Source organism: Chanodichthys erythropterus, chromosome 12 (assembly GCF_024489055.1).
Source record: "Chanodichthys erythropterus isolate Z2021 chromosome 12, ASM2448905v1, whole genome shotgun sequence".
Taxonomy (NCBI): domain Eukaryota; kingdom Metazoa; phylum Chordata; class Actinopteri; order Cypriniformes; family Xenocyprididae; genus Chanodichthys; species Chanodichthys erythropterus.
Genome location: NC_090232.1, coordinates 49,866,727 through 49,890,479, shown reverse-complemented (window position 1 = coordinate 49,890,479; position 23,753 = coordinate 49,866,727). Strand labels below are relative to the sequence as shown.

At 39.3% G+C, this 23,753-nt stretch overlaps 2 protein-coding genes across 4 annotated transcripts in view; one reads left to right on the top strand and one right to left on the bottom strand.

The window, feature by feature from the left end:
• Positions 1-16,369, top strand: part of LOC137032105 (B-cell receptor CD22-like) — a 32,434-nt gene extending 16,065 nt beyond the window's left edge. For 2 of the 3 annotated variants that reach the window (XM_067403650.1, XM_067403649.1), the window contains one exon: positions 55-3,886. In XM_067403650.1, the coding sequence (XP_067259751.1) occupies positions 55-109 (55 nt within the window). In that variant the 3' untranslated portion in view covers positions 110-3,886. Of the gene's footprint in view, positions 1-54; positions 3,887-13,987; positions 14,243-14,338; positions 14,582-15,043; positions 15,129-15,212; positions 15,256-15,473; positions 15,683-15,837 lie in introns of those variants that run through there. The other variant, XM_067403651.1, reaches the window with a different exon arrangement.
• Positions 1-23,753, bottom strand: part of LOC137032441 (B-cell receptor CD22-like) — a 900,294-nt gene that overhangs the window by 734,191 nt on the left and 142,350 nt on the right. The gene's annotated exons all lie outside the window — the stretch shown is intronic.

The following is a 23,753-nucleotide window of genomic DNA, read 5'->3' as shown; positions in this document are numbered from 1 at the left end:
ACTGATCTATAAAGGTCACTGATGCCTTTATCTCTGAATATATTGATTTTACAGATCTGCTGATCAGATCATGGAGGATCAATCGGTGATTTACAGCACAGTCAAATGATCAACAGATCTCCATGATAACAACTCCCTCATGTGGTTGGACTGTGGCTCTGCTAGTCTGAGGCTGGATTTTCTTTACTCCTGTTTAGCTTTATTAAGAGCTGGATTATTCCATGCTTTGGCTTATTGTTTTCTTTTCTCTCTCTCTCACGTATGCTCTGGTTGTCTGATTGTAATGTTACTAAAGTCCTAAATTATTCACATCTAGTTTGTACAAAATCTATGGAGCCTCCTTTCAAAATGTTGTTTAAATAATTTTGGTCTGATTAATTAGGGACCAAGCACCGAATGTGTGTAGGCATCTGTTGTATCCGTTGGGATACTTTTTCTTCCCCTCTGGGAGTCAGTGGCAGCCCATAGAAAAAGGTTATGAAATTTGGTGCAGTATAGAGGACAGTCAATAACCACAGCTAATTTGGAATCTCTAGATTAATCCCTCTAGCGCCACCACCTGTTCAAAATTTCATTCACGTTTATGCTAATAACTTTTGAACCGTATTGGCTAGAAACACAGATTTGAATTTTGCGAAATTTGATTTTTGATTTTTTAGATGGTTTGTCAGATTTTCACCAAAATTGGCTCACATTTTCTTTAGACCATGCTGCCAAAATGTTATTAAAAGCTTTTAGATAACTTGTCCCTTTATCGAGAAATTTACAAACAAATTTTATGTAGTGCTTGTGAAAATAGATGTGAGGCTATATCTCCACAATGCTTTATCGCATTTGGAGCACACTTGCAACATGACTTCACAAGCATGATCTGAGGCAGTGTGCAGTGTTTCGGCACAGCACCACCTGCTGGTCCAGACACATGAAAAATGGCTGTTTTGGCCAAAAATCATAAAAGTGGTCTCATTGGATTAGGGGCAACATGCCGAGTCCAGTGACATCTCATTTTTCTATGTCAGCCATTTTGGGCATTGACCATTTTGAATGTTGTAGAAAAATGCTGTGTTTTACGAAAGCATGAACATACCATTATTAAACTTGGTATGGGTCATTGGTAGCCTGACTACGTCAGACTTCCTACTTCCGCTCAATTTCATTTCGCTTCTGTACTCAGTCTGATACAGCGTCAGAGCTTTCTGTTTACCACCGGTCTGGAAACAGCCGGGCCAATCAACGAACAGAGGGCGGGCTGAGAGCCGTGACGTAGATGCTAAGCGCCGAGTTTTACATTGTAGGTTAGAGAAATCGAAAACCGAAACGACCGCGGAAATGGGAAACGAGACACGGGATGCAATTCGCTCTGTTATGGAGAACATTCAACTCTTTTTCAAACTGAAGCCAGAACAAGAAGAGTGTTTCATAAACATTTGTTTTATCATGTGTTTACAACAGGTTTACAGTGGAAGTTCAATCATAGATTTGAGTTCGATGCATGATGTCTGTGCTTCGATGCGGCTGTACAGGCACATAACATACCTCATAACTAAACGTATCTGATTGGCTTACGGGTAACCAATGATTTTAAACTTCAGACAAGCGCCCCCTGGCGAGAGAGAAAACACTTCTCTATTATGCCATTCCAGACTCTGTCTACGAAGCAAAGTGAAGTAGCAGAGTCTGGTATTACCAGGCTAGGTCATTGGCACAATGCCGTGAAGAAGTCTGTGAAGTTTTGGACAAGCACCACCTAGTGGTGAAAAGGAATTATTTATATGCTTGACTTATTTTCACGGGAGTCATCTCCTTAGATTGCTGAATCCTGTCCAACGCACCAAACATGCTTCGTTTTGGCTTATGGTTAGTCCAACGTTGTGATTTATAATTTAAACAACTTTTAACCATCATAGGAAAAAAAACAACTACAAAAAAAACATAGGTTGTTGGCTATACGCCAAATGGCCAAATGTCAAAAATGTCATAGTAAGTGGCAAAAAAATCCAATCAAACTCACGCATGGGTCATATTTTATGTGCTTATAAATATATATGTCTATAAGTCCTAAACAAAATTTGATATTTTCACCAAAATTGTAAAGGTGCACTATGAGTACATATACATACATAATAAAACATGAAATTGCTACTACAATATAGTTATATGATATAAATTGCTATGTTTTACGAATGCATTGGTGTATCATTATGAAACTTGGTATGTGCCATGGGCACCATTCCCTGAACGTGCTCAAAAAAATTCAAGACTGTGCAACCACGTAGTCAAAAGTTATAAAACTTTATATATTTTAAAAAAAGATGATAGCTTTTGATTCATTTAGCCTATTGTCATGAAACTGGTCTTAATAGATTCCCTGGATCTAGATAACAGTGTAGCCATAGTTGGCCAAGCTTCCTGTCCATCATTTTGATTTTCTTTAAAAACCTACTTTTTCAGTCTCCTCCTAGACCGTTGGTTTGATTTGCACCAAATTTATTGCAGATCATCTTCAGAACAGTCCAACAAAACGTTATGGATTTCGTTTCGTATACTGCATGGACAGATTCGATGGAATGAAGCCAAAAGACTCTGAGGCTGTATCTCTGCAATGCTTTGTCATATTGACACCTACTGTGACCACACCACATCAGTTTGGACACAGCGCCACCTATTGGTTGAAAGTGATAACCATTAAATCATATTACTTGTAATTTAGTATGCTCTTTCAGCAATCTTGCCTACAAACACCTTAAGATGTCTTTAATTGCTCATTGTTGCAGTTGGTCTGATACTCACATGGCGGCATGACTTATCGTGCCTTCTTTGTGCTTGGCTCCTTAATGGACTATATGCACGGAGCGTTCTTTAGAACTTCCGCATTAATATAAGCCAGCTCGAAAACTTCCGGTGAGAGTCATTTGCTGGTGTGTTGAGCATCAGTAGTGAAATACTTAGTTTATAATCAGAATATAGTCACTTAAATAGTGTGGCATAGCATTAATTTAGTTATTCAAACGCAAGACAGCATAAAAAATAAATAAATAAAGACGTACCTCAATGTTCCTCCTCAGCTAAATTCAATTCGACCATTAGTTTTCACACTTTTATGTGGAAAAAAAGCTTCAAAAATTAAACATTTATTGTGCACTTTAGTTAGATTAATTGAATAAAATGTGTGTTTTCACAAGTGTGCTGAAATCATTGATCTTGCACTGCACTGACTGACAGCTGCTGTGATTACAAAGGGAGACCACGGTGCTCTCTTTCTGTGTAATTCACAATAAAAGTTATTGTTTTTCATAAGATTTTGTGAGTATTTCATACTTCACATTGACAGAATGTATTTTAAACCTAGTTATTTTATAATGTTTAATATTTAGTCAAAAACGAAGTGAAAAACGTTTAGAGGAAATGGCTGATATGTGCGCAAATAAATGCTACTTTGCCACCACCTGCTGGTTAAAGTGCTAATTACTGTCTTTTTTATTTTTAGATAAGTGTTTTCTATCAAATGTTAAATTTCCTATATTTTTAAACGTTCGGTTTTACAATGGGGACAATCTCAGAAGGATGAACAAATTATGTTTGTGGTCATCACATTAAAAATAACATTTGAAGTGCTGGGAAAAAATGTGTGTGCGTGTGTGTGTGTGTGTGTGTGTGTGTGTGTGTGTGTGTGTGTGTGTGTGTGTGTGTCTAATTCGGTCTAATTACAGACACTGCATTTTTAAACAGTTCCAATAGCTTCGTCTTTATTGCAATCAATAAAACTGGTTTATTGGCAAATTAGGTAAATGTGATAACTACATTAAAATATAAATACAACATTAAAAAGTCAACCATAGATGGTTCCCTTTCGTGGGAACTATCGACGCTACGTCGGATGACGTGATGGGAACCCTCTGTATTTTTGTGTTCGTGAAGCACCTCTGTATCCAACCAATGAAAAGACGCGACGTCAGAGGCGGGTGACGTCACGGATCAGGAAGCTATAAAGCACACCTGAACACAAAGCACGCCAGCTTCTGTTGTCTTCAGCAAGCGTTCTCTGTATCTTGTCTGTCTTATTTATTGTTGTCTGTCTGATATATATATATACATATTCACACAGTGATCTCTTCGTCCGAGGACAAGAGTTTCAAAGCACAAAAATAAGACAAAAAGCATTATGGCGGAAAAGCAGCAACAGTTTAAAAAGTGTACTCCTCCTTGTCCACGCTACATAGTGACAGGAGATTCACACGACATGTGTGTGAAATGCCTGGGGGTTGAGCATGCACAGGCGGCTCTCGAGGGAGCCGTCTGTGTACACTGCGATCAGCTCACCCTCAGAGTGCTGCGATCTCGCCGGGCGCTCTTTGAGGAGGGCGCCGAGGCGAGTGTTCCCCGCGGGTCTGGTCCCGCTGTTGCCGAGGCACAGCGAAGGCTGCACTCGTGGGGTTCACAGATGGATCTAGCAGAGGGGGAAGAGACGGGCACTGCCCTATCGTCTTCCCTTACCTGCTAGACCCAGTGTCTCTCCTTTGGTGGCGGAAGCACGCGTAGCGGTTTCTTCCCCCCGAAGAGAGGCACCGATGCTTAACATATCTTCCTCCGAGGAGGTTGATGTGGAGAGCGTCGATGAGGAACCGCCATCCTCATCCCCTGCTTATGAGGAGCTATTAGAGGTAGTGACCAGGGCAGTAGAAAAGTTAAAAATCGACTGGCCCGCGGAAAAAGCTGAAAATAAACCAAAAAGTAAGCTTGATGAAAGGTTTCTTCCCGCGCGGTCACTACCTCAGCGCCGGGGTCAGCCGTTTTTCCCGACCTCCACACCGAGGTGTCGAGGTCGTGGAAGAGGCCAGTACAATACAGACTGTACAGCCCGCAGACGTCACTATATAGCAATATAGTTGGGCTGAAACGTCACGGCTATGGGGCGATGCCTCGGGTCGAGGAGACGCTCGCGAGCCATCTCTCACCCGAGCCCACATCGTCCCTTAAGACTCCCGACGCTGCCCACCAAGCCCCTAAAGACAACTTCCAGCTTGGTGGGCAAGGCTTATTCGGCGGCAGGTCAGGCGGCGGCATGCCTTCATACCATGTCTATCTTACAGGCATACCAAGCCGACCTGCTGGGGGAAATTGATGACACTGGGGAAGCGTCCTTTGAGGCTATTCACGAGCTCAGAAAGGCAACAGATTTAGCTCTCCGGGCCACCAAGGAGACGGCCAAATCCATCGGCCGCTCTATGGCAGCCCTGGTGGCCACGGAGAGGCATCTCTGGCTCAACCTCTCAGACATCAAGGAGAGAGATAAAAATGTTCTCATGGACGCGCCGCTGTCTCCTGATGGCCTGTTCGGCGACGCAGTGTCAACTGTCGTCGACAGGTTTCAGGAGACACGAAAGCAGACAGCGGCATTTTCTAAAATTATTCCCCGCCGCTCTCATCCCCCCGAGGCTGCTGGGCGGGAGCAGCCTCGGCCGACAGCCAGCTCCTCAGCACACAGGGTGCAACAAAGAGCCAGTGTCGCCTCCCGCGCTCCCCCACAAAGATTTGGGGGGCCGGGGCGGGTGGCACAGGCGAAGCCTTCCGGAGGTAGGACGGATCTGAGGACCGTCATTATCTCCCCGGAAGGCTTCAAAGAAGAGGTCCTGACCTTTATAGTGCAGGATCTCTCGAGGGCAGCTCCCCTCCGGGGGGATTCGGATATCGGGTCCCTCCCGGTGCCCTCAGGGGACCGTCCTGTCAACCCTGCCACCCAGCGTGCGTCAGGGCACAGCGGTCTCCGCCGATCCTCCGAGGAGGGTTGGCCAGCACGTGATTCGCCTGTCTGCCGGTGCGCCGCGTCAGATGGACGAGCCAAGTGCTCAAAAAACACCAGAGACCAGTCTCGAGAGACTGGTTCCCTTAGTAGAATATTTGGAAGAGTGGAAAAATCTCCCGAATGTTTCGAAGTGGGTACTGCTCATGGTAGAACAGGGCTACAGAATTCAGTTCGGTTCACGACCGCCCAAGTTCAATGGGGTGCTTCCTACGGTGGTAACCCCAGAGCAGTCTCTGGTGATGGAGCAAGAAGTAACGACGCTTTTGCAAAAAGGGGCTATAGAAAGGGTTTCCCCTCCCAGCAAAATGTCGGGCTTTTACAGCCGCTACTTCATTGTTCCGAAGAAGGATGGAGGGTTGCGTCCGATCATAGATTTACGTGTGTTAAATCGATCAGTAAGGAAGTTGAAGTTCAAAATGCTTACACTCAGACAGATCATCCCTCAGATCAGGTCCGAGGACTGGTTTGTAGCGATAGATCTGAAAGACGCATACTTTCATGTATCCATCCATCCTTCACACAGGAAGTTCCTCAGGTTTGCTTTCGGGGGGCGAAGCTTACCAATACAGGGTTCTTCCGTTCGGCCTATCCCTCTCACCCCGCACGTTCACGAAGTGCGTGGATGCAGCGCTGGCTCCGCTGAGACTCCAGGGCATCCGCGTGCTGAACTATATCGACGATTGGTTGATACTAGCTCAAACAGAACAATTGGCAGTTCAACATCGAGATGTTGTTCTGTCGCACATGAAAAGGCTTGGGCTGAGGCTCAACGCCAAAAAGAGTGTGCTGGTCCCAAGTCAGGTTGCAAACTATTTAGGTGTAATCTGGGATTCCACCACGATGCAGGCGCAGTTGTCCCCTGCTCGTGTGAGTTCCATTCTCGGGGCCGTGAAAGGGGTGAAATTAGGCCAGTCACTCACTGTAAAACAGTGTCAGAGACTGTTGGGTCTGATGGCAGCTGCGTCCAACGTCATTACTTTTGGCCTCCTGCACATGAGACCCTTACAGTGGTGGCTCAGGACCAAGGGGTTTTCCCCGAGGGGAAATCCTTTTCGCATGATCAAAGTCACGCGGCGATGCCTTCGTGCTCTGGTCATGTGGAAGAAGCCTTGGTTCCTAACCCAGGGACCCGTGCTGGGGACTTCTGGTCGTCGTGTAATGCTTACGACAGATGCTTCCCTCACGGGCTGGGGGCGATCATGAGTGGTCGCTCGGCTCAGGGTCTTTGGGAGGACCATCAGCTCTCCTGGCACATAAATCGGCTGGAGATGATGGCGGTGCTTCTTGCACTGAAACACTTCCTCCCCGACCTGAGAGACCATCATGTGCTGGTCCGAACGGACAACACTACGGTGGTCTCGTATATCAACCATCAGGGGTTTGCGGTCTCGCCCATTATCAAAGTTGGCCAGTCGCATCCTCCTCTGGTCCCAGGGAAAGCTCCTCTCGCTGAGAGCAGCCTACATCCCCGGGCGGTTGAATGTGGGAGCGGACGCCCTGTCGAGGCAGGGCGCGAGATCGGGGGAATGGAAACTCCACACCAAGGTGGTGGAGTTAATATGGAAAACTTTCGGTCGAGCTCAAGTCGATCTTTTTGCCACAGAGGAGTCAGCTCAGTGTCCTCTGTGGTACTCACTTCAACACCCAGCACCTCTAGGGCTGGATGCCATGCTACAGACGTGGCCGAGGCTACGTCTGTATGCATTTCCCCCAGTCTCAATGCTCCCGGGAGTTCTGGAAAAGGTTCGCCAGGAGAAGGTCGACCTAATATTGGTGGCCCCTTACTGGCCGACCAGAATATGGTTTTCGGACATAATGTCTCTTCTGCACGGCTCTCCCTTAGAGCTTCCCCTCAGGCAGGATCTCCTGTCTCAAGTGGGCGGCACGATTCTCCATCCCCGCCCAGAAATGTGGAAACTGTGGGCCTGGCCCCTGAGGGGGCAAGGCTCATAGGATCTGGTCTCCCAACTGAGGTTGTGGAGACCATCCTTCATTCCAGAGCTCCCTCCACGAGGAAGTTGTACTTATACAAATGGAAATTGTTCTCTGTGTGGTGTGAACAACATAATTTGGACCCGGTCCATTCTTCAGTCTCAGACGTGCTTCGGTTCCTTCAGGAAAAGTTCTCGGAAGGTTTAACCCCTTCCACGCTGAAAGTATATGTGGCCGCTATTTCGGCTCATCATATTCCTGTAGGGGGCCCCTCGCTGGGTCGAGACCCTCTAGTAGTACGCTTCCTCCGTGGTGCACTCAGGTTGAGGCCTGTGGTGCGCACAAAGACCCCGACCTGGGACCTCACTATTGTGCTCCAAGGGCTGGCTGAGGCTCCCTTCGAGCCAATAGAGGAGGTGTCAGACAAATTCCTGACACTTAAAACCATCTTTCTTCTTGGCCGTCTCTTCTTTGAAGAGAATTGGTGATTTACAAGCGCTGTCAATAGCTCCATCTTGTCTTGAGTTTGCGCCTGGTATGGTGAAAGCCTTTTTGCATACCAGGCCGGGCTATGTTCCAAAGGTTCCGACGAGGGTCCCAGGCCCCATTGTACTTGAGGCTTTCTGCCCGCCTCCTTTTGCAAACTTGGATCAGGAAAGGAAGAATCTGCTTTGCCCTGTAAGAGCGTTAGATGCGTATGTCCACAGAGCTGCCCTGTGGAGAAAAACAGAACAATTGTTTGTGTGTTATGGGTCCCCTAAGAAGGGGGGCCCAGCATCTAAACAGCGGATGAGCAAGTGGGTGGTCGAGGCCATCTCACTTGCATATGAGACGGTGGGGCGCCCGTGTCCTTTGATGGTGCGGGCTCACTCCACGAGAGGTATGGCCGCGTCCAGAGCTCTTCTATCTGGTGTCTCTATGGACGACATTTGTGGTGCGGCTGGATGGTCATCCCAGCACACCTTTATCAGATTTTACAATCTTCACCTTAATATCACTCCGGGGGCCAGGGTGCTACAAGATAGCAGCCAGACACTTGGAGAGACGGCGTAGTTGGGATTGCGTTCCCATCACGTCATCCGACGTAGCGTCGATAGTTCCCACGAAAGGGAACGTCTCGGGTTACGAGTGTAACCCTTGTTCCCTGAGTAAGGGAACGAGACGCTACGTCACGTGGCCGTATCTCCTGCATACCTGGTGCGCTTGCTTCAGACAACCTACAGAAGCTGGCGTGCTTTGTGTTCAGGTGTGCTTTATAGCTTCCTGATCCGTGACGTCACCCGCCTCTGACGTCGCGTCTTTTCATTGGTTGGATACAGAGGTGCTTCACGAACACAAAAATACAGAGGGTTCCCATCACGTCATCCGACGTAGCGTCTCGTTCCCTTACTCAGGGAACAAGGGTTACACTCGTAACCCGAGACGTTTTCTGTCGATGTACAACGACTACAGAATGAACAGCTAACAGTTCACCGGAAGTGCTCGAGCTGGCTTAACTACAACCAGGAAGTAACCCGTGCATATAGTCCATTGCTGCTTGCAGATATATATTTTTAACAACTGTCTGTTGGAGAAATCTTTTGGCCATATAAAGACACATCTAAAGACAATTATTATTAACCATTATACAATTTTCATCCAAAGCCCACTTATATACTCTGTGAGCACATTTATCTTTAAGGGTCGAGATTTTAATAGAGTTATGTGTGTTTAACATCTCTTAGTTTTAATCATAAGAGAAAATGTGTTCATTTTAAGCCTTTTGGTAAATTGGTACAATTTCCATTCTCCAGGTTTAAATTTGTCCTCGTATCAGCGTCACAGGACGTGACGTTTTCTTATACTAAAGTTTAATGAATAATTATGAGACACTGATGAGTTATTGGTGTACTATATATAGTAAAAAAAAAAGTTATACAAGATGCAACAGCATGTTCATATATATTTTCAATAGAGAGTACAAATGTGAACGGCTGTGCATTATTTGGGCATTAAATTATAGCTATCACAGGATATGTATTTGTGTAATTTACGCTGAGCTTACAAAACCATGTATGCGTATTGTGTTGAGTAATGGTAAATTGCAGCATGCATTTGTTGGAAGCTTTGATGCTCTTAACTCAATGAGAGCTAAATAAAACTGTCTGAATCAGAAGCTGTTGTTGTGTTGTCTGTCTCCTCTCTTCCCCCTTCCCTCCGCAGCTCAGCACACACTTTTGTGGCATTTTTTTAAACCATGGTAAGAACAGACTGGTGCTGAAACAGGGGGTTTCATAGATACATGTAATATCTTTCCCTAGTTGTCTTGAATGGGTCAACAAGGATGTTTTTTTTTTTTTTTTTAATCACATGGATCCTTGCAGAAGTTTGAACCAGCAGACGTACATCACCTTATATGCAGTCATTTCTCCTTCACATCCTCTGGCAGTAATGACATCAGACAGCTCATATCCGTTACGTGTGGTCAAGCACCAAAATTAGTTGCCCACTGAAAGAGTATAAACATCAAGTTTATCTGAGAGAACAATGAGGGTGACAACTTAGTTTTTCCATTGTTACATGAAATTAATTATTGCTATTTCAAAGCTTTCAGGCCAGTTGTTGCCATTCAAATCTATTAATAACTTTGGCATTGGTTGGTAATTCGTCTGCAGACTAAATTCTCACTATAGTTTCTGCTGGTCAGGGAAGTGAAACCCTCCTATTTTCATACATGAATGCGTATATGCATTGAAAAAAAATTGTATCCTAGAAATGTGCTTTATATCTAATGTCTAAAATAATAGATGGGTAACATGGACATGCTACTGATTTTCATTGTTACTAATGAAATGAAAATGTATTAAATAATCTTATATATATGCAAAATTATAACAGCATGTCATAAATAGTCACACGTTCATAGTGACGCAAGCCACAAAACTTTCTGAAAATGACTCATATGTATGTGCAACACTTATAGTCACCATCAGTTTGCCTTCTTATTTCACAGCATCTATGAATAACAGATCTGCGTAGGTCCTTGTGTCAGCAGACTTTTATATTTTAAGACTTTAGGTTGTTTTTCACTTGTTTTTACTATATGCATCATGAAAGTCCAGATTATATGTTTCTAGTATTTTGAAAAAATCTAAAAAAAAAAAGAAAAAAATAACTTTCAAAAAAATATATATATATATTTGTATGTCACTAATCAAAGGTAAGCATCAATGAAAAAAAAAAAAAATAATAAAAAAAAAAAAGAGGAAATGATGCAGTTCTGGTTATAAATGGTAGACTTGAACCTTCCTTATTTGTCTTCAAGTGTCATTTGGTTACGGCTGAGGAGGTGTCCTGCTCTACGGTATGACCAGCTTCTTATCTTTTTTATTGAATTATTGAACCAATTCTAAATATCTTATCTACTATATATATATATATATATTATTTATTTTTTTTTATTTATTTTTTTTTTTTTTTAAGAGTCATACATTTTAAATGATGATTGATGTCACATTGAAAAAGACAGTCTTGCTTAATGATAAAGAACACAGATTGAGCAGAAATGCTGCTCTTATTGATTATGCATGTTGACAATCTCAGTCTGTATAATTTAGGAGTGGTTGTGTTGTAGGTGTTGCTATGCTGATGTCAGTCAGAATAACTCCTCTTCCTCTGATCTTTCTCCTCATGATTCAAGGTAAGTCTCTAATGTTTTTCTGCCTGTTCTGTTCAGTGCTTTCCTGTCATGTTTTCACTTGTTATTCTTTAATGAAGTATCAGGTTTGTTGCTCATTGGTAGCAAACATGCTAATTTAGTTCAATTAATTATATACAAAAGTACTAATTGTCTGTCTTTGTTATGTCTAACCACCGCTTTCCTCATTAATGTAATGGCAAAGTTATTTTCTTTACGTGGCTATTCTTTGCAAATTTATGGTATTAATTATGGTTTGAATCAGCATAATACAGTATCTTTTTAATTTGATTAATATGTTCATCAACATTTTCAATTCAATTCCATTTTCATGCTTCTGTCTCAAATGTTAAATTCTTCTCTTCTTCAACAACCACAAGACATTCAAAGACTTCGAGCAAATATATTCTATTAATTTCTTCTGCTTTGTTTATTATAAATTTTGTTTTTCAGGAGTTTTCAGTGGTGATGATTGGGAAGTGAAATACAAACCATCACACATCTGTGCACTAAAGAACTCATCAGTGATAATGAAGTGTACTTATGAATACCCATCTAAATCTAAAATCAAGAAAGTGTTCTGGACAAAAGGCCCTGTAAAAAAGGGTGCAGAGTATCCAGATCTGTCTGAGGACCCTGAATACAGTCAGAGGATTCAGTATCTGGGAGATAAACAGCAGATCTGCACCATCAGACTGAGTCATGTGACACTGAAGGATTCACACAAGTACTATTTCAGAATCACCACTGATAAAGATAAATGGCTTGGTGATCCAGGAGTGACTCTTACTGTCACAGGTGACTTTCATGAGGTTTCTCTCTTCTTGTGTGCATTATGTTGAATAATAATCAGTGTATGACAGCAGCACTAGATATAATGTGTGTGTTGTGTTCAGATCTTCAGGTGGAGTCTCCTGAGAGAGTGACAGAGGGAGATTCAGTCCGTCTGACATGTAAAAGCAGCTGCACTCTGACTGACAGAGCAACATTCATCTGGTACAGAAACTCACAGCCATTAACTGAGAGAAGAGACAGAAACAATGAACTCCTGCTGCAGTCAGTCAGAAGAGAGGATGCAGGCAGATATAGCTGTGCTGTACACGGACACAATCACATCTCTCCTGCTGTTCAGCTCAATGTCACATGTGAGTACAGATTTGGTCATTATTTGAACAAATAAAAAAAAGTTGACTTTTATAGCTCAAATGTATAAATCTGAAATATTATTTCATGATTAGCACATCTCCTGTGACACTTTATAAACATTATTTCCAAATACCACCTACTATATTCTAGGAACACCAAATGACATTAAGAGTAATGTTTACAGTTTACTAATTATAGAATATGGCAATGTATATTTGCTTCCTTATAATGCAGTTCATATCCCCGTCTAAGGGGGCATCCAGCTGACAATAGTGCTCAAAAACAACATGTATGTGTTTAGATATTGAAAAGGTCCATGGCAGGCAGTGGGCAGAACCGTTTAGTCTGTAGGGTTTGATCTTTCAGATGAGCAGCATCTCACATGCACAGTGTGGGAAATAGTTCAAATTAAGCACCTCCTAATTGATTTTGTTGGTGCTTTGCCCTTACAGGAGTTCACCCATGAGTGAAAACTCATCATTTACTCACCCTAGAGTTGTTCTAATGCCGTATGAACTTCTTTGTTATTCAGACCACAAACTGAGAAATTATATATAAACGAATGAACGCATGAATTAATATATGTCCTGCTCACTCTCCTCCATATAATTCTATGGCAGTGAATTGAGACCATTTTAAAATATGTTAAAGAATCACTAAATTAACCCATACAAATCATGTCACATATTCCAAATGTTCTGGGGGTATACGACAGGATTTGGTTAAAAAAAAAAAAGAAAAAGAAAATTAATTAACAAAAACAATTTTATTATTTTGTGAAAAAATCCGACCTTGGCCATTGGTCTGACTTGAACAAATGTGTGTTCATGAGTCTACTAGTGCAGGAAAAGAACACATGTGCGCCATTTCCAGAAATCAAGACTAATGAAAAGATCATGCTTTGGTCTGTGCAAAAAAAGTAGCCCAATGCAATTTTCTGTCGGGCAGCTGGATTCTTCACTGAATTTGAAACTGTTTTGGGGGTGTTAGAGCGCTGAAATTGTAATGCCTCCAAAACACTTTGAAAATGTCACTTGTCGCCTATGTGATCATTCTGTGCTAAGTTTACATCCTTTGTTAAAGCTGGTCACTGTTCACAGTCATTATATGAATGATCGCAAGCAAGATGTTTTTTCAGTTTCTCTTTTTTTCTGCTCTGAAAATATAAGATCATACAGCATTAGGACAACACAGATAATGACAATTTTAAATTTTAATTTATCATAAATATGTTCTTCTCAATTTTTTTTTTTTTTTTTTTATGCTGTCGTCCAATCACATCATAGGTCATTCATTTAGATATATGTATCTCTAACAACTCTGAACATTAAAAATGTACATAATCTATCAGGTAATTTACACACATAACTAGTTCACAACCTTCCTCCTTGATCTTTTTTTTCTTATTATTTTCTTTTTTTCTGTTTTAGATCCTCCAAAGAGCGTCTCAGTGTCCATCAGTCCATCTGGTGAAATAGTGTCAGGAGATTCAGTGACTCTGATCTGCAGCAGTGATTCAAACCCTCCTGCAGAAATCAGCTGGTTTAAAGGAGGAACGTTTGTAGGATCTGGAAGAATCTTCAACATCTCAAAGATCAGCTCTGATGACAGTAAAAAATACAAGTGCAGATCCATCAATGAACATGGAGAGAAGTACTCTGATACTGTGACTTTAAACGTCATGTGTGAGTTAATGATCATCTGAACATTTTTCACATATAAATTCACAATTTTCTAATATTTATTTAGATTTATATATGTATTTCTGTTGTCCTTTTCAGACCCACCCAGGAATGTCTCCATCATTCAGTCTGGTCAGATTTGGGCAGGAGATTCAGTGACTCTGATCTGCAGCAGTGATTCAAACCCTCCTGCTCTGAACTTCAGCTGGTTTAAGGAGAATGAAAGCTCAGCTGTTGGATCTGGACAGAGTTTCAGTGCACTACAGAGTGGACGCTTCTACTGTCAGGCTCACAATCAACATGGATCTCAGAGATCAGACGCTGTAACTGTGACTGTTGAAGGTAAACTCATTTAAATATCTGTGCAGACCTTTTGATAGGAAAAAAAAATGTTTTTTTAAGTTGAGCATTTGCAAAAGTGCTGGTTGTGACATGATATAGAGAGTTTGGATCTGCAATAGAAAATTTGCTGGTCTCTTAGATGGTCAAAATTAAAATATCAACAATGTAACCTCAAAGTAAAACTTTATAATGTGGATAATAGTTTAAGCAAATCATTTCAGTTAATGAATTGAAATTGAAATACTAGCATTTTCTATTTTTTATTTAAAGTGAATAAAAATGTTACATTTTATTTGCATTTATCTCATCATCCAAATACCTGCCAGAAAACACTGGCTAGTGTATTATATTTTTAATGTAAGGCACCACTGAACATTTTTCGATTTCTGCTTCTAATAAATGCTATCAATGTTTTGCAGATGTGAGATCACACTTTAGTATTCATTTTTTTTTTTTTTTCAGGACACAGTACAAGCCTGAGCGCAGCTATTGTAATCATGGTTATATGTGCAGTTCTATTTCTTGTCTGCATCATCATGTTCATAAGGTGAGATCTTTTGTTTAAATAATACACATTGAACTATTCATTTATAATCATTAATGTGTGTTTACATGTTTATCTTCGCTACAGGAAGAGAAAATGTGCTGGAGTGTGGGACCTAAAGCAGAAGCAGGTGAGAAGTTATCTGTTTCTGTCTGCAAAATGAAATTATAAACCATTTATGTTCTGCTTTGATATAAATATATATTTTGAACAATACTGTATGTGAATGAGAAGTCATTGTGTAAAGAAAACGCTCTTACAAGTAACTAAAGTTTAGAGGAACAGAAAGCTCTTCGCTCATTTAGGCGATTAAGCACTTTTCTGAAAGGTTTTTCTGTCTTTCTCCAGGTTCAACAACCTTTCAGCGCTGACAGAAACCACTCAGATGATGGTCTGTACGCCAGAGTCTCACCCAGGAGAACCAGAACAGATCTGCCCGCAGGAAAAACTGAATCCACAGATTCTCAGAAGATCAGCTACGCAACCATCCAACACACCAGGAACAATGAAGACAACTATGAAAATCTGAGAATGAACCATCCTGATCCTGATGTGAGGTGAGAAAAAAAAACAGCTTTGAAACACAATTGCTCATATAATATGCTTATTTTCATATAACATAACTTGCATGATCTGGCTCTCATACTGAGCACTGCTTGACTTTGACTTAAATGGTCATTCACACTTTATCTCTGATTATGTTTCTCCACAGATCCTGTGCCGTGAAGGTGATTTACAGCACGGTCAAATGATCCAGGACCCGTCAAATGGACTGAAAATCAAGCTGTAAACAGTGACTTTGTCCTTCATTTACTGCAGCTTTGATTCAGATGTTTATAATAGTGATTTAAATGTGTGTCATTGCACTAGTTAAGTCATTTACTTCTTCTTCGCTGCTGACTGTCTGTAGGAAGTATCGGTCAGATGTACCAATACCACAGGCTACAACATTTTCCATGGTGGTTATTTACATCATTGTGCAGGTTTTTGCAAGACTGTGGTTTGGTGCGTCTGAGTGGGAAGTTACAGAATCTACAAGCTAAAATTAAATACCTTTCAAAACACTTTCTGTTAATAGCATGTTTTGTAACATTTCCAAATGTTTGTGTAATTTTCCATGAATTGCTGTTATTTTGCCATCCTGTGCCTTAGTCACTCTTCAGTGAGCATCAGTCTTTGTGTCTGTAGCTTCCCTCTCTTTATATATTTAAAATCTTTTCATAGAACATGGTTTGTTGCTTTGACAAACACACACACACATGTATATATTCATATGTTTTATGTATCAGTATATTTTAAGACTTAAATAAAGATTATATAATAAAATGTTTATGTTTGTAATAAGTAATTGTGTTTTAGATTAAGTTCTATAGTGGCACATTATGTCTGACATTAGAAATACATTAGAAACACGTCAGAATCACTTCTGACTGACAGTGAATTCGATTCATTTTCATACTGATTGATATGGTTTTGTTCTTGAATATCAGCCTGACAATAACATGCAAGTTTTACCTCGGAAACGCCGTTGACGTGATGTTCCTCTTCCTTTGATACGTTTAGACAAGGATTTTTTATTTTCATTTCTAACAACGCCATGTGATTGCACGTCTTTTCTGAGGCAAACGAAAACTAGCCTACTGCGCATGTGCGGAGAAAAAGCGCGCAATTGCATCGCGCGTTTTAAAGTTAACTTGATTCTGATTGGCTGTCGACCCATTTATCGTTCATCATTTGGAACAATTTGCTTCAGGCCAACTGTAATCTGTATGTAACTTAAGAAATGTAGTGTTGAAATCAGCCTCCACTTCAGGCTATTCTCTATCAAAAAAGTTGAAATTTTAAGAATAAATACTTTTTATGTCAATTATGAATTTTAAAGTCAGAAATTCGACTTTTAAGGCAAGGCACACCAAATGAATGGGGTAAAAAAAAAAAAAAAAAAAAAAAAAAAACAAATAGACATACTTCCCTAGTTGATCAGGCCTGCATTAAGAACTGCAAAGTTTTTTTTTTTTTTTTTTGTTTTTTTTTTTTTTTCTGAAATGAAATTGTTTAAATATGCAATTGTAAATGCATACTAATTTACGTACATTTACAGAAAATAACACTGAATAAAGGCATATTCAAAATTCTTGTTGACATATCAAAGTAAAAGGTTTTTAAAGAAGGGATTCTTTTTATCACTCCATAGATCATGATATATGAAAATGATATATGAACAAACCCCTTTGTAAAAACCTTCAGATAATAATAAAACTGTAAAGTGTAAGTGCTGCTGAAGTGGAGATTTCTGGCTTAAAAACTCATTTTGATAAAACGGTTTTAAAATATACTACTGTAATTTGAAAGTCCAAAAGAAACAACAACAACAACAAAACACTTGAAACATTATTTTCGATGCTTTCTTTCCACTTGTATTCACAACACATTAGGAAAATCCAATTAGACCAAAAACCAAAAATTGACCAGTGCATTTAAAAAAGTCTTAATTTAAAAAAATAATAATAATACTAATTTTATATCATAATTCTGATGACTTAGAATTTCATCATTTTATTTCAGAATTCTGATTTACATCATGTCTTTTCCATTATGTGGCAATACTGGGCTCCCATGTATCACCTATACCATCCACCAGGGCGCGCTATATTCTATGAGTAGAATTATTTCGCATGTGGCCGTGTTTAGTTTCTCTTCGCTCAGCTCTTCTCCAGCTGACCTCCGGTCACACACATGTTGATGATGACCTGAGCTCTCACTGACCCTGGCAGCAGAGACTCGCCCTAAATGAAGCGCGTGTGCCGGAGGGAGTGTTGGGTGTCCGGCTCTGGGATGTGTGTCCGAGGTGTTGGGTGTCTGGAGGATCAGGATAGCGTGTGCAGGACGCGTGTGCTTCACCCTGACTAAAATACTAACACACACGGATATTCATGTTGTAGAAACTCATAAAGTAATAATGTAAAATCTAAATATAATGTAATACTTAGCAACGATGACTATATTCATGGAAATATTAGCAGTATTTAAAAATTTCTATACATTACAATAATATAAAAAAATTCTTAAGAAGCAATATACAAATAAATACATAAATAACAATAAAAAACAATTGCAATAATAAATGTCATATATTATCTTTCAATTTAATGTGTGATACAAATTCTAAAATTCTTCCAGGAAAGCACATAATGTAATAAGTATTACATTATATTTGTAATAAAATGTTCATAATGTAAAAATTTTCTCAAAACATGATAATATCTTGAGTTCATACCCCCGGTTTCACAGACAAGGCTAGAATAAAATGCATGTTTGAGCTGTTTTAACTGAAAGCAATTTGCACTGACATATCTTAAAATATGCCAGCGCCATTGTTTTGTGTCAAGATGCACACCAGTAATGTGTTTTTCTAGTGAAAATTTAAAAAAGCTACTTAAATGCCTTAACTGAACTAAGGCCTAATCCTGGATTAGGCTAAACCCTGTCTGTGAAACCGGGCCACAATGTAATAACAATTTTACATTATGAGTTACATTATGACTTCCAAAACATTGGCTGCTAGGAAAATACCTAGACTGTAAAAAAAAAAAAAAATGGACATAGTGTCTGTGACGTCACTCTTAGGAGCATTTTTAAAGCCTTAAGTGGGCTGTCGCCATCTTAGACGCACCGTGCGTCACTCCCGGATAACTAAATATGGGCAAAGAGGTGGGAGGTGGTTGCAACTGAGGTGCCTGGTTGTTGAAACCATGCCCGCCTAACTCGACGTGACCAAGTTAGCTCAGGCTAATGAGCTATCTAACTATCTAAAATATTAATAAAGATAAGTTATACATCATTTGAAAGTTGTAAAGGTTTACTGCCAGTCTGAGGTGTCATCTTTATGATATAGATGTTCCAGCAACAGTAATATTGTAATTTGTGTTGGGTGTGCAAATGACAACACGAAAAATCAAAACAGGACTTTTACTGTTTGGTTCCCTCGATTTACTAAAACACGCGTATGATTTACTATTTCGTTCCCTCGATTTATAAATCATGCACATGATTTATAAATCAAGGGAACGAATTAGTACATCGTGCACACGTTTTAGTAAATCGTGCACACAAATAAGTAAATCGAGGGAATGAATTAGTAAATTGTGCGCAAAATTTAATTTTTTTTTCTTGCATATCATGTGCGAGTTTCCGTACAGTTGGGTAAAATGTCCATTGAAAAACATCCAACAGCACTTTTTGTCCACAAAAGTGTTAAATTAATGAATTATTGATATTTTGTCCATTGTTTGCGTCATATTTCTTCTGAACAACCTGCTCTCCATCATCATTCTTCAAGAAATTATGCAACCTGAGCAGCGTTTATGTTGTAAAACTGTATACAATTGTATACATTGGATGCTCACAAACAAATGGTCCCGCGTCCAAAGTATAATTTTTCAAAATAGTGCAGCAGTTTTAGTTTTAATATATTCAAGCAGTGCTGTCGGAGTTTGTGGTTATGAGAGGCATATTTACTACATTGTAGTAAATCTGATGGCAATCCTCCTGTCACTCAAGTGACCACGCCCTTAATTGACCCTTCGCAAAGACCCTCCCCCCTTAGTTACTGTTGCTTTGTCCGACAAGCTGTGGCGCTGTCACGCCACACACACTGAAAAATACATCGCGGAGCAAAGAGGACACTGACAACACGTCGACAGACAAGACAGAGCAGGTTACTTATGATATCAAACAAAGTCCCAGCTTTCATATTTTTTAGGAAATTCGAACAATAAAAAAGTTTTGTTTCTTTTTAATGTGTCGTGACAGATCGCTGTAGCGCCTCAGCTCAAGCGGCTCGTGAACCGATCATCTCTTCCTACTAGTTCATTTATAGCATCAAATAAACATAAATGAACATGAGAAGGAATGTTGTTTCAAACGTCAATACACACCATTTTTCAAGTTCAAGTCCACCGAGGTTAATGATGGATTCGGCGTTCTGATTGGTTAGATCGCTTGTCAATCAAACTCCCGGCGAAGGGTCAATTATGCAGAACTTTAAGGCTTAATATAATTTAAATGGACGAGTTATACAAAAATTCACCCCCCTCAGAGTTATCATGAAGGGCAAGATTAGCTGTATAGACCAAAACCACTTTAAAATAAAGTCGTTATTTTTGTTTTTTTTTTGTGCATTCTTGTCACTTCATAACATTAAGGTTGAACCACTGCAGTCACATGACTGTTTTAACGATGTCTTTAGGACCTTTCTGGACCTTGAAAGTTTTGAGTTTTGTCTATGGACGAGTCAGATACCTCTCGGATTTCATCAAAAATATCTTAATTTTGGGGTTAACTAACCCTTAATACAGAAAATGCGAACAGTGCTCAATTATAGAACAGGATTGTACAGTTAAAGCACAAACAATTAGTCGTAATGATTTTACTGGAGACCGAGACAGAGAGAGAAATAGCAAAAGGAAGGAGCAGTGTTTTTTTGTGTTGTTAATAATAACCCGTCACACACACCCAGGGCTGTGTCTGAGTTATCTGTGCTTTCATTCCAGCCGTGCTTGAGACAGCTGAGCGGGTGAAAGTCTTAAGACGGTGAGCATTTGAGACATTCACAGGGATCGGATGAGCGCTGGACTCATGTGTTCTCTCTGGTTGGAGATCAGCCCACTTCTGACTGGATGCATTACAAGAAATCTCGGTCAGACAGAGAGTTTTCGGAACTCTGAACAATGCTGCTATGACATCACGAGCACCCGTGTCCATGGCGACGCAGTTAACTGTTGTCATGGTTCTGGTGTAATGAGCGCGCTGTGGCATTCCAGTGTGAGATGCTGGAGGAGTAGAGGATCAAACACTGCACTACATTTACTGTATCTCTAATTGGACTGAAAACATAACGCAGCTTTTCACAGAACTTTGGTGGAAAACACTTATCCAGATATTACTAATCACTAGGGGCAGTAGAAATTCACCGATCCACCAATGGCAAATCTGACAAACTGTACGCGGACAGATAGACCTCAAGTGGTGCTTAGTAGGAGGCACTAGAGTTCCCTTCAAATGAGTCATTAAACCAGCTGTATATCTTGAGATCAACATGTTTAACCTGCTTTTATAGTAGGGTTAAATAGATAAATGGTTAATTTACTGACAGAAGTTGATCTAAAAGTGAAAACAGATCACGGTAAAAGACAGTTTACTAGAAATCCTGCTATTATGTGATGTGATGTCATAGCAGCAAAGTCTCTTTCAAGGAAAGTCTGTTCAGCAGCCATATTTGCAATGGCTATTTTGGGTATCCAAAACTAAATCCTATCTGAATGGGGGAATCTTGAAATCTCAAACTGACTTTGCCATTAAATAACATATTTAAAGCATGAACTGTCCCATAAATGTTGTTTCTCTCATGCTCAAATAGGGTTATTTTCTGACTGGACTCCTCAATGCGCATGTAGTGCCCGTCTCACATCCAGAGTTGCCAGGTCTCAGAACCAAGGTGGCGGAGCTTGGTCGCTTAAACCCGTGGACTACAAAAACAACCTGGGAAAATATAGCAACAGGAGCTTCAGATGGCAGCTGCAGGGATGCGATGACTATCAATCAACGATTGGCTCTTTTATTTATAAGGAGGGACTTACTATGTGTCACACTTTCTCCCATTCATAAGTATGGAAGCTTGTTTTACACTACATAATAAAAAAATGAAATAAAAAAAAAAAAATAATAATTGTGATCTTTTTCTCAGAAATGCATGATATAAAGTTGCCATTGTGAGATATAACAAGTCACAATTGCTAGATATAAAGTCAGAATTGTAAGTTATAAAGTCAGAATTATGAGATATAGTCAGAATAACGAGTTATAGTCAGAATTTCTAGTTCTAAAGTCAGAATTACGAGTTATAAAGTCAGAATTATGAAATATAGTCAGAATAACGAGTTATAGTCAGAATTTCTAGTTATAAAGTCAGAATTTCGAGTTATAAAGTCAGAATTATGAAATATAGTCAGAATAACGAGTTATAGTCAGAATTTCTAGTTATAAAGTCAGAATTACGAGTTATAAAGTCAGAATTATGAAATATAGTCAGAATAACGAGTTATAGTCAGAATTTCTAGTTATAAAGTCAGAATTACGAGATATAATTATGAGTTATAGTCAGCATTTCTAGTTATAAAGTCAAAATTACGAGTTATAAAGTCAGAATTGCGAGTTTTAGTCAGAATTGCGTGATATAAAGTCAGAATTGATTGATACAAAGTCGCAATTATGAGATATAAAGTCAGAATTACGAGTTATAAAGTCAGAATTATGAGTTATAAAGTCAGAATTGGTTGTTATAAAGTCAGAATTATATCTCATAATTCTGACTTTATAACTCGTAATTCTGACTTTATAAATCGTAATTAAAATAAAGTCAGAATTGCTAGGTATAAAGTCAGAATTACGAGTTATAAAGTCAGAATTATGAGTTATAAGGTCAGAATTACGAGTTTTAAAGTCAGAATTACGAGTTATAAAGTCAGAATTACGAGTTATAAAGTCAGAATTTTGAGTTATAAAGTCAGAATTTCGAGTTATAAAGTCACAATTCTGAGATATAAAGTCACAATTCTGAGATATAAAGTCAGAATTTCGAGTTATAAAGTCACAATTACGAGATATAAAGTCAGAATTATGAGATATAAAGTCAGAATTGCAAGTCATAAAGTCAGAATTATGAGATATAAAGTCAGAATTACGAGTTATAAAGTCAGAATTTTGAGTTATAAAGTCAGAATTTCGAGTTATAAAGTCACAATTATGAGATATAAAGTCAGAATTTTGAGTTATAAAGTCAGAATTGCGAGTTATAAAGTCAGAATTTTGAGTTATAAAGTCAGAATTACGAGATATAAAATCAGAATTTCGAGTTAGAAAGTCACAATTACGAGATATAAAGTCAGAATTTCGAGTTATAAAGTCAGAATTCTGAGATATAAAGTCAGAATTTTGAGTTATAAAGTCAGAATTTCGAGTTATAAAGTCAGAATTTTGAGTTATAAAGTCAGAATTTCGAGTTATAAAGTCACAATTATGAGATATAAAGTCAGAATTTTGAGTTATAAAGTCAGAATTACGAGATATAAAATCAGAATTTCGAGTTATAAAGTCAGAATTACGAGATCTAAAGTCAGAATTACGATTTATAAAGTCAGAACTGCGAGTTTTATAAAGTCAAAATTACGAGATATAAAGTCAGAATTATGAGTTATAGTTAGAATTGCGTAATATAAAGTCAGAATTGGTTGTTATAAAGTCAGAATTACGAGATATAAAGTCAGAATTATGAGTTATAGTCAGAATTGCGAGTTATAAAGTCAGAATTTCGAGTTATAAAGTCACAATTCTGAGATATAAAGTCAGAATTTCGAGTTATAAAGTCACAATTACGAGATATAAAGTCAGAATTATGAGATATAAAGTCAGAATTGCAAGTCATAAAGTCAGAATTATGAGATATAAAGTCAGAATTACGAGTTATAAAGTCAGAATTTTGAGTTATAAAGTCAGAATTTCGAGTTATAAAGTCACAATTATGAGATATAAAGTCAGAATTTTGAGTTATAAAGTCAGAATTGCGAGTTA